The sequence below is a fragment of the Lolium rigidum genome, chromosome 4 (genome assembly GCF_022539505.1).
Source record: "Lolium rigidum isolate FL_2022 chromosome 4, APGP_CSIRO_Lrig_0.1, whole genome shotgun sequence".
Lineage (NCBI taxonomy): Eukaryota > Viridiplantae > Streptophyta > Magnoliopsida > Poales > Poaceae > Lolium > Lolium rigidum.
The window spans coordinates 186,453,596-186,466,625 of NC_061511.1; the positions used below are offsets into that span (position 1 = coordinate 186,453,596).

General features: G+C 47.6%; 1 protein-coding gene across 1 annotated transcript; it reads right to left on the reverse strand.

Moving 5' to 3' along the window:
• Nucleotides 1-4,070: 4,070 nt before the first annotated feature.
• Nucleotides 4,071-5,992, reverse strand: LOC124647910 (F-box/LRR-repeat protein At2g42730-like). Its single transcript, XM_047187759.1, has 3 exons — nt 4,838-5,992; nt 4,622-4,756; nt 4,071-4,457 (listed from the first exon to the last, which is right to left on the reverse strand). The coding sequence occupies exons 1-3, from the start codon at nt 5,990-5,992 to the stop codon at nt 4,071-4,073; spliced, it is 1,677 nt and encodes a 558-aa protein (XP_047043715.1).
• Nucleotides 5,993-13,030: the final 7,038 nt, after the last annotated feature.

The following is a 13,030-nucleotide window of genomic DNA, read 5'->3' on the forward strand; positions in this document are numbered from 1 at the left end:
CCCATATCCTTTGACAAAGCGTCTGTAGTATCCAGTGAGCCCGAGAAACCCTCTAAGCTTGGAAACTGTCTTGGGTACAGGCCAATTGAGGATAGCCTGGATATTTTGTGGTTTGGTGGCTACACCAGATCCAGATATAATATGTCCAAGATATTCAACCTCTGAAACTGCAAATGTGCATTTAGCCATCTTCAAGTATAGAGAGTGTTGTTGCAAAATTTGAAGCACAGTCTTCAAGTGTTCCATGTGCTGTTTCATATCCTTGCTGTAGATGAGGATATCATCGAAGAAAACTAGAATGAACTTCCGCAGGTGTGGCTTGAAAATATTGTTCATGAGATTCTGGAAGGTGGCCGGAGCGTTCGTCAGTCCAAATGGCATGACGACATACTCGTAATGACCCATATGCGTCTTGAAGGCAGTTTTTGGGATATCTGCAGTTTGCATGCGGATTTGATGATATCCTGATCTTAGATCCAGTTTGGTAAATATGGGTGCACCATGTAGCTCGTCGAGGAGGTCCTCGATCACTGGCATAGGAAACTTATTTTTTATCGTGATCGAGTTTAACAGTCTGTAGTCAATGCACAAGCGCCAGCTGCCATCTCTTTTTCTCACCATGACAGCTGGGGAGGAGAAAGGACTCAAGCTTGCCCTTATTTCATTGTTTTTTAGCATCTTCATGATGGTTTCTTCCATGGCTGCCTTTTGCATGTGAGGCACACGATAAGGTCTCAAGTTTGGTGGCTGAGCACCTTGTTCCAGTGGGATAGCATGATCGCAATCGCGATGTGGTGGTAAAGTCTCTGGTTCCACAAACAGATCGGGAAAAATGGCAAGCAATTCCTTAATTTCTGCAGACATTTCTTGTTGATCGGTGTCTTCCGTTACTTTCATTTCGTAGACCTGAATCATATAACCCATGATGGACTTGCACATCGGCTTTTGCGTCTCCGTGTTGCACAAGAGATTTTCTAGTGGAACTGTTGTGTGATCTCGTTAAGACAATCTTTTTGCCTTGGCTATATACTCGTGAGTAGCCTCGGGAGGGAGATCCAATGTCACCGGACCGATCGTATACATCCAGTCGATCCCCGAGATAATGTCGTAAGTCCGCGAGAAATGAGGTGAAACCCATTCTCAAATGCATGTCCTTGTATGGTGTATGACCTTGATGGAACATCAGAGTCAGATATCAGATGGCCACCACCAGCCACTGAAATTTTCCTTAGCGGTGCTGCTTGGATTTTGCAATGACTTTTAATGGCGAAGTCATTGTCCATGAAGGTATGTGAGCTTCCACTGTCCACAAGGGCTACAGCTTGGTACCCTCCAATATTGACTAGTAGGGAGAAGGTAGTTGTATTAGATGTCCCTGATGTTGCATGAATGGATAGGTGCATTAGGTCACTTTTTCCTGTTGTGCGCTCAGGAGTGTTTGGTGCGGTATGATATGTCTGCTCGGTAGTAGGTGAATTCTCAGGCTCTGAAGATTCTGGTGAATCATCCTCAATTTCCTGCATGATATGGAGTGTTCTTCCTTGCCTGCATCTGTGTTCCCTATTCCAGGGCTCCTTGCAATACCAGCATTGTCGAGTTGGCCTGTCATTTTGCTGAACTGCCTTATCAGTAGTCGTGTGAGCAGTATGGGTTCGGTCTGGAGCAGGTAAATGTACAGGTTTAGGAGGAAACCTGAAATTAGTTTGGCCCCTCGGTCTTGGCTGTATGCTTTGATAATAAGATTTCTTAGCAGCTGCTGCATTTTCATACACCTTTGCATACCAATAGGCTTGTAAAATTCCTTGAGGACGTTGGCCACTCACATCATGTTTAATATCTGCTCGTAAGCCTCCAATAAAACAACTCATCAAGAATGATTCCTGTAGGTAGGGGTGATCTCTTTTTACCAGTTGTACACATTCTTCAAAGCTGTCAATGTAGGATTGCACTGAACCTTGCTGTTGGATGTTCTTCAATTGTTCCACAGCTTCATGGGCATTTGCCTGAGTAAATCTGTCAGCAATCATTTGACAAAATTCTTGCCAACTAACCATCTGCCAGGCCACGCATATGTTCTTCAACCACACATTGGCTTTTCCATAGAAATGTCCAGTGGCAATGTTGACCCACTGCTCATAAGGTGTGCCAGACATGTCAAAAAATTTCTCACACTGTTGTAACCATCCAATTGGGTCATCTCCTGCAAATAGAGGGATCTCCAAGCGTGGACCTTTGAGTACATCGTCAGCATAATATGATACGCCTCCCATTTGCTGTATGCGTTCATTCCTGTCTGCATCTGGTTGTTGCACTCTGAAAGTGGGCATTGGTTGTTGCTTGCCTTGTGTGTCAGGGAATGGAAGGAATTGGCATGTAACTGGATTGTAATTCGGAGGAGTTACTTGTGTATACTGCCATGTGCCTGGGTGTGGTGGGTGGGGTTGCTGTTCCATAATGCGAGGTGGTGGTTGAGTGATGGATGGAATCTGAAAGTGGTGCGGTGCATACAATCCATTTCCTTGAGCAACAAATGGTGTCTGATTCTGAGTAGGAACACGAGAAGTGGTGCAGGATATACTGTCTGTCATCACCACAGTGTTGCCCATTGACAAATTCAGTGCTCTACTGTCAATTGGCATACCCAGAGGATGTGGGGCGCTCGACCGAACCACAGGAGGGGCACTAGTAGCAGGAGCAGTTATACTTCCTGGTGGATACTGTGTAGTGGAATTACCTTCTGTATGGATCACTTGGATTGTGCCAGTCGCTGGAGCTGCAAGGTATTTCTGCATCATCGCGTCCATGGCGTTCATGGTGACCATGTTCTTCTGGATATCTGCGATCACTGAGGTTGACTGCTTCAGGCCGCTGATGTCCGACCGCATCTCCGCCATCTCCGATTCGAGCCGCTCGACTGCAGCTTGCGCATCGAAAACTCCGGCCGCCGCCGCGGCAGTTTGGGTCCTGGTTTGTCCCATCACACCGCCGTGCCCCAGTGAGATCTACCGCCGCCGTCGCCTCCGGGCACCGAAGAAACGTACCGCCGCCGTAAGACTGGGAGGGTGGGAAGGGATTTGACGATAGCTCTGCCGAGAATCGCTGGCTCTGATACCACTGTAACACCTGTGAAGGAATTGGGGTGGAGATACAGGTGATTTGGGGATGGATTGGAACTGCGAATTGGGGAAAAGTAGGAGACGCTAGCTACAGTACGAGATCTAATTTTAGTTCATCATCTTTCTTACTTTCTCCACACGGTTACAGCCTTGTTATAACTTTCAAGGTTTTCTCATAATGAGGACTGAATGTAAAACACAAATTATAAAGACGTCCCTGATTGGACACTGCTCCTTTTCTGAAACGTTTTCCAGCCGTTGATCTGTTTCGTATGTCTGGTGTTCCTTCATGTCCAGTTAGTGCACTGACAAAGGTCTCCAAACAAAATGGCACGCCCGCGGTCGTCTCTCTCTAGAGAGGCTCCAGCGAGAAACCCGAGCTACAGCAAGCTAGGAGTTGCACTCCTTCACGATCAGCAGTGGAAGGGGTAAATTGGTATTGCACCAACAGACCAGCTCTCGAATGTTCCATGGTTCAACAGAAACATAAACTTGTCATGATTTGCAGTTCAAAATAAGCTTGTCGCCAATGCTCCTGACGTTTGCAGTTCAAAATAGAATCTGAAATCTCAGTACCTGGCAGACAAACTTGTCATGAATTGCAAAGGAATAAGCTTCAGACTTATGCTTCAGACCAAAGGCACTCTAAGGTCATCCATTTTCATTAAAGCAGCTGTTCAAAACACAGATAGAGTAGCTGCTGATATTACCAGCTTACAGTACAGCAACAAACATGAACGGAGCAACCAATACGAACTAAACTTAGCAGCTTAAACTTGTTAGTTTTGGATTTGAAGTCTGAGCTTACTCACTACTTACACCACCACCTCAGTTCTAGCTTAATCCTGAGCCGGCCACAAAACATATCATAGAACAATTGAAGGGTGGTTAACATTAGGTTACATACGAAGACAGACATACAAAAAATTGTGCTTCCGAAAGAACTACACAATCTTAGTATGAACACCAACCCATCTTGTAGTATTGATTGTAGGACATGAAGGCAAATGGATCAGCCATTGACAAATCATGGGTATCCACGCGCATGAAGCTTTTCTTATCTTTAATTTTCAGTTCAATTCGAGCATCTAGAGAAGCTCTATTTTCCACACATAGCTGCTTGTGTTGATTGGTCATCCAGTCGTCGTTTCCGTTGTTAAGAACTTGGATTTCCATTTCTTTTAGCATTTTAGTATTCAAAATAAAGAACCTTGCAAAGTCAACAGATGACCTCTTGCTACCATCGTAATTCATTAACACCAATTTCTTTAGACTAAGCTCAAGGCACTGAATTGAATCCAATGGGCCGTACTTCCTCACAATGTCCTTTGTTGGGTGTGACTCGTGGTTCCTGGCAATGTCCTTTGTTGGGTGCGACTGGAGATGCAGAGAAGAAACAATATAAAGGCAGATGCTACCAGAGGTTAGCAGCATCATAATTGGCTAGATCATAAGTACATCAATGCTGATTTTGACATATAAAGCAACCAAATATGTATACTTACAATGACATACAGCCTCACCAAGGAGGGGAAGCACTTGAGGAAGTCAAGAACTTCATCCAGATTAGGGCCAATAGAGACAAGAACCAAAACCTTCATGGTATGAATTTTGGTACTTAAGCTGACAGCAATCATTTTCTGCATGAAAAAAAGGTATAAACAAGAATAATAGCCTGTGTATAGGAATGCCAATGAGGGAAGAATGAAGGCTGCTGCTACCTCAAAAATTGTTGTTCCAAACTGGACTTTGGGCATGCCTTCAGATAGCAAACCAAATATCTCCAGTTTAGGTGCCCGAATTACCCGGATGGTCGCTTGACCCTCATAAAAAGAGAGTGGTAGCAATCTTTCAAGAGCAGGGGCTTCTTTGATGACTAGGTGAAAAATATCGCCTTCGTTTTTATCGTCAGCGGAGAAGGCTATGCTCCTAAGAGTTTGGGAGCTAATGCAAAGGCCACCTTTGCCACAAATTTGGCTCAGCTCAAGGCTTTCCAAGGCAGTGCAGCCAGTGAGCATGCTGTGGAGGCCATCCGTAGTGGTGACCATGTGCAGGGTGAGCTGCTTGAGGCATGGGAATTTCAGACGCAGAGCTGAAACTGATTCAGGGAAATTGCAACAGCTGAATCTAGCGAAACGGAGCGTGGGAGCAAAGCGGAACACTGACAGTGGCATGTCCATGTTCCTGTAGATGAAATCAAGCTTCTGTAGGCCGTCGAGCACTTGAGACCGAAGCCAACCATCGATCTTGCTCTCCCCGCCGCGCGCAGGGATGTCAGTGGGGTTGAACAAGAAGAGATGTAATCGGCGGGCATGGCCACGGTGTTTAGAGAGGATCTTCGAGACCAAGGCGATGAGCTTGATGTTCTTTATACCCTGTTTAAACGAAACCTCGAGATTAAGCGGCGCGGAGCGCCAGAGGGGAAGCCACCGGCGAGAGATAGCCTGTGTGCGGGCCCCGTCCTTGGTGGGGAGGAGGGAGATGATGCTGCCAAGGACCTCGTCAGGGAGGGCGCTGATGAAATCGAGGTTTCTCCTGTCATCGGGGTTGCCGCCGCCACTCCCTCCGTGATGGAATCTACGCTTCTTAGAATAGCGCATCGCCGCCGCCAGCTCCTCCGCGGTCGCCGCTGCATCAGCTGCCGACTCTTTCGCGGCAGCCTCCGCCGCCATCGCAACCTCTTTCGCTCTCGACGATGCCGCCGCCGCCTGCTCTGCAGTAGCCAAGGCCGCCGCAACAGCCTCCTTCGCAGCCGAGGCCACCCCTGCAGCCTCCGTCGCAGCGGCCGAGGCCGCCACCGCAGCCTCTTTCGCAGCCGAGGCCGCTCGAGCGGTCCTCTTCGCGGCTGCCTCCAATGCCGCCACGGCGGCCTCCATGGCTGGCGAGGCGCGGGAGGGTTTCGGGGTGGTGTGGTGTGCGAAGTGGGGAACGGAACGGGGAACGAAGGAATGGAACGGGAGTTTTGACTTTTGACAGAGAACTAGGTTTTGGTGATCTGCGACCGTCCAAACAAAACATCCACGGCTTGGATCTGTCTGGTTTTTTCTTGACTGTTGTGGCCCAAAAAGTTTTGATGGAGGGATTAGAGCATCTCCAGCCGTCTCCCCGACGAGGCCACATGACGACTTTTTTTCATCTGGATGGATGAAAACAGCTCAGTCACGTCCCGGATCCTCGTTTGTCAGGATTTGAGCTTTCATCCATCCGGGAAGATCAGGTCATCTCTGGGCCCTCGGGGACTCCGGACGAAACGAAAGCGCGAGAAACGCCGAGAAAACTTCTCGCACGGCTGGTGGCCCCTACTTGTCAGCGAGAAAGTCCGATCGTCGTCCTCATCGCATCGTCTTCTACGCGCTGTAAAAGCATGCCGCTGGTCAGTCTTCGCTAGACGCGTAGCTTCCACGCGGCGAGTTAATATCATCGCCTCGGTTTCACGCGCGTTGCCCTCTATTTATCGCCGAACTACCGCGTCTGGCCGCATTCACCACGTCGTCTCGCTGTTCCACCAATTTCGAGCGAGAGCTAGCAGCGACCATCACAATGGTGAACGACGGCACGACGAATAATGGCTTTGGCCGCCGCTCTCTCCACCAATGGGACGGGCGGCTCCTGCACGTGGCGGGCTACCCTGCGCCGCCGGATTACCGCGCCCGAAGGATGGCGACTCAACGCGGGCGGCGTCCCGATCCCGCCGCCGTCGATGGGTCGCGCCGCCCTGGAGGCGGAGATCGACGCGGTGCTCGTCACTCTCAGTGACGAGCAGCGCGCGAAGGAGCGCTTTTGGCCGAACAATTACGAGGCGTGGACGCAAACGTGAACTCGCCCAGTACGACGGGCCTCCTCCCCTGTGGTGACCCTGCATACCACTGCATGTTGTAGTATGCTAGTCGTTGATATAACATTCACGAAGTACCATTCCGCAAATATTACATCCTTCAGAGTAGTACAACAGAACATAGCAGGTCCATAACTCATTCATTTATTATTACAAGCATAACATACATATCATCTCGGAGCTCCTCTTGGGTCCTAAGAGGAATACTCCTGGGTTCGAGGCGAACCCAACTTAACTTACAATATAGAAGTTTAACTAGGTTATACATTATTCCATCGAGCAGCTAAGTACTAAGAGTCCGCACTGCTCGGATACTACTACTACTCGGTGATTCTAGACTTGATCTTCTCCGGAAGCTGATACGTCCCAAACGTATCTATAATTTCTTATGTTCCATGCTACTTTTATGATGATACTCACATGTTTTATACACATTATATGTCATTATTATGCATTTTCCGGCACTAACCTATTGACGAGATGCCGAAGAGCCAGTTGTTGTTTTCTGCTGTTTTTTGTTTCAGAAATCCTAGTAAGGAAATATTCTCGGAATTGGACGAAATCAATGCCCAGGGGCCTATTTTTCCACGAAGCTTCCAGAAGACCGGAGGACTTACGAAGTGGGGCCACGAGGTGGCCAGACACTAGGGCGGCGCGGCTTGGGACTTGGCCGCGCCGTCCTGTTGTGTGGGTCCCTCGTGTGGCCCCCTGACCTGCCCTTCCGCCTACATATAGTCTTCGTCGCGAAACCCCCAGTACCGAGAGCCACGATACAGAAAACCTTCCAGAGACGCCGCCGCCGCCAATCCCATCTCGGGGGATTCAGGAGATCGCCTCCGGCACCCCTGCCGAGAGGGGAATCATCTCCCGGAGGTCTCTTCATCGCCATGATCGCCTCCGGATCGATGTGTGAGTAGTTCACCCCTGGACTATGGGTTCATAGCAGTAGCTAGATGGTCGTCTTCTCCCCATTGTGCTATCATGTTAGATCTTGTGAGCTGGCTATCATGATCAAGATCATCTATTTGTAATCCTTCATGTTGTGTTTGTTGGGATCCGATGAATATTGAATACTATGTCAAGTTGATTATCAATCTATCATATATGTTATTTATGTTCTTGCATGCTCTCCGTTGCTAGTAGAGGCTCTGGCCAAGTTGATACTTGTGACTCCAAGAGGGAGTATTTATGCTCGATAGTGGGTTCATGCCTCCATTAAATCCGGGACAAGTGACGGAAAGTTCTAAGGTTGTGGATGTGATGTTGCCACTAGGGATAAAACATCGATGCTTTGTCTAAGGATATTTGTGTTGATTACATTACGCACCATACTTAATGCAATTGTCCGTTGTTTACAACTTAATACTGGAGGGGGTTCGGATGATAACCTCGAAGGTGGACTTTTTAGGCATAGATGCATGCCTGGATAGCGGTCTATGTACTTTGTCGTAATGCCCCGATTAAATCTCATACTACTCATCATGATATATGTATGTGCATTGTTATGCCTTCTTTATTTGTCAATTGCCCAACCGTAATTTGTTCACCCAACATCTCGCTATCTTATGGGAGAGACACCGCTAGTGAACTGTGGGACCCCGGTCCTATTCTTTACATCTGAAATACAACCTGCTGCAATTGTTCTTTATCGTTGTTCGCAAACAACCATCATCATCCACACTATACATCTAATCCTTTGTTTTCAGCAAGCCGGTGAGATTGACAACTTCACTGTTACGTTGGGGCAAAGTTCTGTGATTGTGTTGTGCAGGTTCCACGTTGGCGCCGGAATCCCTAGTGTTGCGCCGCACTACACTCCTCCGCCATCAACCTTCAACGTGCTTCTTGACTCCTACTGGTTCGATAAACCTTGGTTTCTTACTGAGGGAAACTTGCTGCTGTACGCATCACACCTTCCACTTGGGGTTCCCAACGGGCGTGTGCTTTACGCGTCATCAGAAGCCTCCCCGGTTCCGTAGACTATAAGGTAGTCTACGCCTTCAACACCTCCAGAGAGGTCTGGTTCTTCATAGTCGATGATATCGGCTCCTTCAGGGTTGTCGTAGTCCTCCTCCAAGTGGTTCAGACAATCTAAGCAGGAGATTTAAGAGTGGTATGAGTACGAGCGTACTCAACAAGTTCATTATAGAAAAGAGGTGTTTAATGTACTAGCTACGATACTAGACCAGAAAGTCTAATACCAATGCAAGTTTTGATAAACATTTCTTCAAGAGGTTGCTTTTATTCTGAAGAGCTATGTCCGTCAGCCTTCACCGGTTTACTAGAACTTCATGGAGTTCCTTTCCGGCAGCGTTCGCAGATTCCAAATCCCGAACGGGGAGTGACGAGGTCACGGTTCTTTACACTCGCAGAGGTGTGTTACTTTACCCATAAGAGATCTTAACCTTGGTGCCAACCGGGCAGCTTTCCCGTCCACACTTCCTATGGTGTGAGGCCCGGTATAAGGTCTAGCCAATCATGTTCCTCCGCTACCTCGCACACCCACCCTTTGTTGCATACCCCGACCCTGGGTCCTCGTCGGTCCCATTATTCCCATAGATTTCGGGGTGGACCCCGACCACGACGACGGTTTGGGACTCGTTAACCAAACTCCTTCGCCGTAGCCGCAACCCATCATAGACCGCAATACCGTGGGGAACTTAAGGCTTCCCCAGCCTACCGCTTGTTCTTCGGGCGACAAGTGTCTACGTACGATGCCGTGGGGACTTAAGGCTTCCCCGACCTACCGCTTGCCCCTAACAGATACAAGTGTCTACGGTAAAGCGCGTCCGTTGATGTACGAGAGGTGGAAACACTTTTGACTACTCCGTCCCACTCCGGATCTTATGGTTAACACGGGTATTACGGCACAAGAATCCTAGATGGATATAAACCCTTGCAATGGAACCTCCACCATATCAACACAATCCATGGTTCCATTGCCAACCACATAGTCATATTCATAGTTATGAAAATAGTGGTTTTGGTTTTTATGCAATAGTGATAATCATAGTACTTTGCAAGTAATTTGATAAAGATACACAAATGGCATGAGCAAGCGATGAACTTGCCTGAATACTGCAAAGTGTTGCAGTTGGATGGTGTGGACTGACCCTTGTCCTCTGTTGCTGAAAAATAGCATCATTGTCCGATAAGGGCAATGGTTAAAGAAGCATTGATGCATGATTCCAGTTTTAGGGTTTGTTCCCCCCTTCCGATGTCGTTATTATTTTATGTGAGAGGTTAATACTAAGAACAATTTGGAGATACTCTATTTAGAGAAAATACAACCTTGAAATGTTGTCAAGATGTTTTTAAAATCCAAAATAATTTATGGACTTATTTTCATTATTGAACATAATATATGTGATTTTAAATGATTATTTAAATCATCAAATTTGAACTTATTCTTGTTATTCTTCAAAAATTCTACTTCATATTTTATTATGATAGAGTTTTTTATACTGAGTGGTTTTCATATTTTTAATTATTTTTTTAGAGCTAGGAAACATTTATTGTGTATTTTCAAAGTTTCTGCATTTTAATTGAATTGTGAAATGCCAAAAATGCCCCTGGGCCCACCTGTCAGGGTGGCCCAGCGGTTAACCCTAACCCGAGCCGCACTTCCGGCTCGGTCGGACGCACCCGTCCCCTTCTCCTCCTCCCTCGTGAACCCTAGCTCTCCTCTCTGTCTCGCGACGCCGTAGTCGCATGCGCCGTCGCCGAATTACTCCGGCCGCCACCGGCCGTCCCCGCCGGCGAGATCGGTCGCAATCGAACGGCCGCACGACGGCGCACCGATCGGTCCGCGCCGATCTGTGTTTCCTCGCCGCCACTGTTCTCCCCAACACCTCTGCGACATGGCCGTGGGGTTCCGCGGCGATCTCGTCGCTGCCGACGATCCTGGCGCCGTGTGATGTCTACGGGTGCTTCTATTCTTGTAGACAGTGTTGGGCCTCCAAGAGCAGAGGTTTGTAGAACAGCAGCAAGTTTCCCTTAAGTGGATCACCCAAGGTTTATCGAACTCAGGGAGGAAGAGGTCAAAGATATCCCTCTCAAGCAACCCTGCGATCACAATACAAGAAGTCTCTTGTGTCCCCAACACACCTAATACACTTGTTAGATGTATAGGTGCACTAGTTCGGCGAAGAGATAGTGAAATACAAGTAGTATGGATGTATATGAGTGGTAATAGCAATCTGAATAAAATATGGCAGCGAGTAAACATGCAACGTAACAGTAAGTAAACGGAGTTTCGATGCTTATAAACAAGGCCTAGGGATCATACTTTCACTAGTTGACACTCTCAACATTGATCACATAATAAAACCACTCTACACTCTCTTGTTGGATGATGAACACCACTAATTGTGTAGGGCTACAAGAGCACCTCAATGCCGGAGTTAACAAGCTCCACAACATTCGATGTTCATATTTAAATAACCTTAGAGTGCATGATAGATCATTGCAATTACACCAAGTACTAACATAGCATGCACACTGTCACCATCACACTATGAAGGAGGAATAGATCGCATCAATACTATCATAGCAATAATTAACTTCATAATCTACAAGAGATTACAATCATAACCTACACCAAGTACTACATGATGCACACACTGTCACCGTTACACCATGAAGGAGGAATAGAGTACTTTAATAACATCGCTAGAGTAACACATAGATGAATAGTGATACAAAACTCATATGAATCTCAATCATGTAAGGCAGCTCATGAGATCATTGTATTGAAGTACATAGGAGAGAGATTAACCACATAGCTACCGGTACAGCCCTTAGCCTCGATGGAGAACTACTCCCTCCTCATGGGAGACAGCTGCGTTGATGAAGATGGCGGTGATGTTGATGGAGAAGCCTTCCGGGGGCACTTCCCCGTCCCGGCGGCGTGCCGGAACAGAGACTCCTGTCCCCCAGATCTTGGCTTCGCGATGACTGATACGTCTCCGACGTATCGATAATTTATTATGTTCTATGCCATATTATTGATGATACCTACATGTTTTATGCACACTTTATGTCATATTCGTGCATTTTCTGGAACTAACCTATTAACAAGATGCCGAAGTGCCGCTTGTCGTTTTCTGCTGTTTTTGGTTTCGTAAATCCTAGTAAAGAAATATTCTCGGAATTGGACGAAATCAAAGCCCAGGGGCCTATTTTTCCACGAAGCTTCCGGAAGTCCGAAGACGAGACGAAGAGGGGCCACGGGGTGGCCAAACCCTAGGGCGGCGCGGCCCCACCCCTGGCCGCGCCGGCCTATGGTGTGGGCCCCCCGTGCCGCCTCTTGACTTGCCCTTCCGCCTACATAAAGCCTCCGTGACGAAACCCCCAGTACCGAGAGACACGATACGGAAAACCTTACTGAGACGCCGCCGCCGCCGATCCCATCTCGGGGGATCCAGGAGATCGCCTCCGGCACCCCGCCGGAGAGGGGAATCATCTCCCGGGAGGACTCTACACCGCCATGGTCGCCTCCGGAGTGATGAGTGAGTAGTTCACCCCTGGACTATGGGTCCATAGCAGTAGCTAGATGGTTGTCTTCTCCTCATTGTGCTTCATTGTTGGATCTTGTGAGCTGCCTAACATGATCAAGATCATCTATCTGTAATTCTATATGTTGTGTTTGTCGGGATCCGATGGATATAGAATACTATGTCATGTTAATTATCAAGTTATTATACATGTGTTGTTTATGATCTTGCATGCTCTCCGTTTCTAGTAGAGGCTCTGGCCAAGTTTTTACTTTTAACTCCAAGAGGGAGTACTTATGCTCGATAGTGGGTTCATGCCTGCATTGACACTGGGACGAGTGACGTAAAGTTCTAAGGTTGTGTTGTGTCTGTTGCCACTAGGGATAAAACATTGGCGCTATGTCCGAGGTGTAGTTGTTGATTACATTACGCACCATACTTAATGCAATTGTCTCGTTGTTAGCAACTTAATACCGGAGGGGGTTCGGATGATAACTCCGAAGGTGGACTTTTTAGGCATAGATGCAGTTGGATGGCGGTCTATGTACTTTGTCGTAATGCCCAATTAAATCTCACTATACTTA

What these genes read in the sequence shown, in the direction of transcription:
- LOC124647910 (XM_047187759.1), bottom strand. Translation starts at nt 5,992, where the DNA reads ATGGAGGCCGCCGTGGCGGCATTGGAGGCAGCCGCGAAGAGGACCGCT. An exon ending in TTGGAACAACAATTTTTGAG is followed by an intron (nt 4,757 to 4,837) that starts GTAGCAGCAGCC and finishes TTTTTCATGCAG; the next exon opens with AAAATGATTGCTGTCAGCTT. An exon ending in TGGTGAGGCTGTATGTCATT is followed by an intron (nt 4,458 to 4,621) that starts GTAAGTATACAT and finishes AGGAACCACGAG; the next exon opens with TCACACCCAACAAAGGACAT.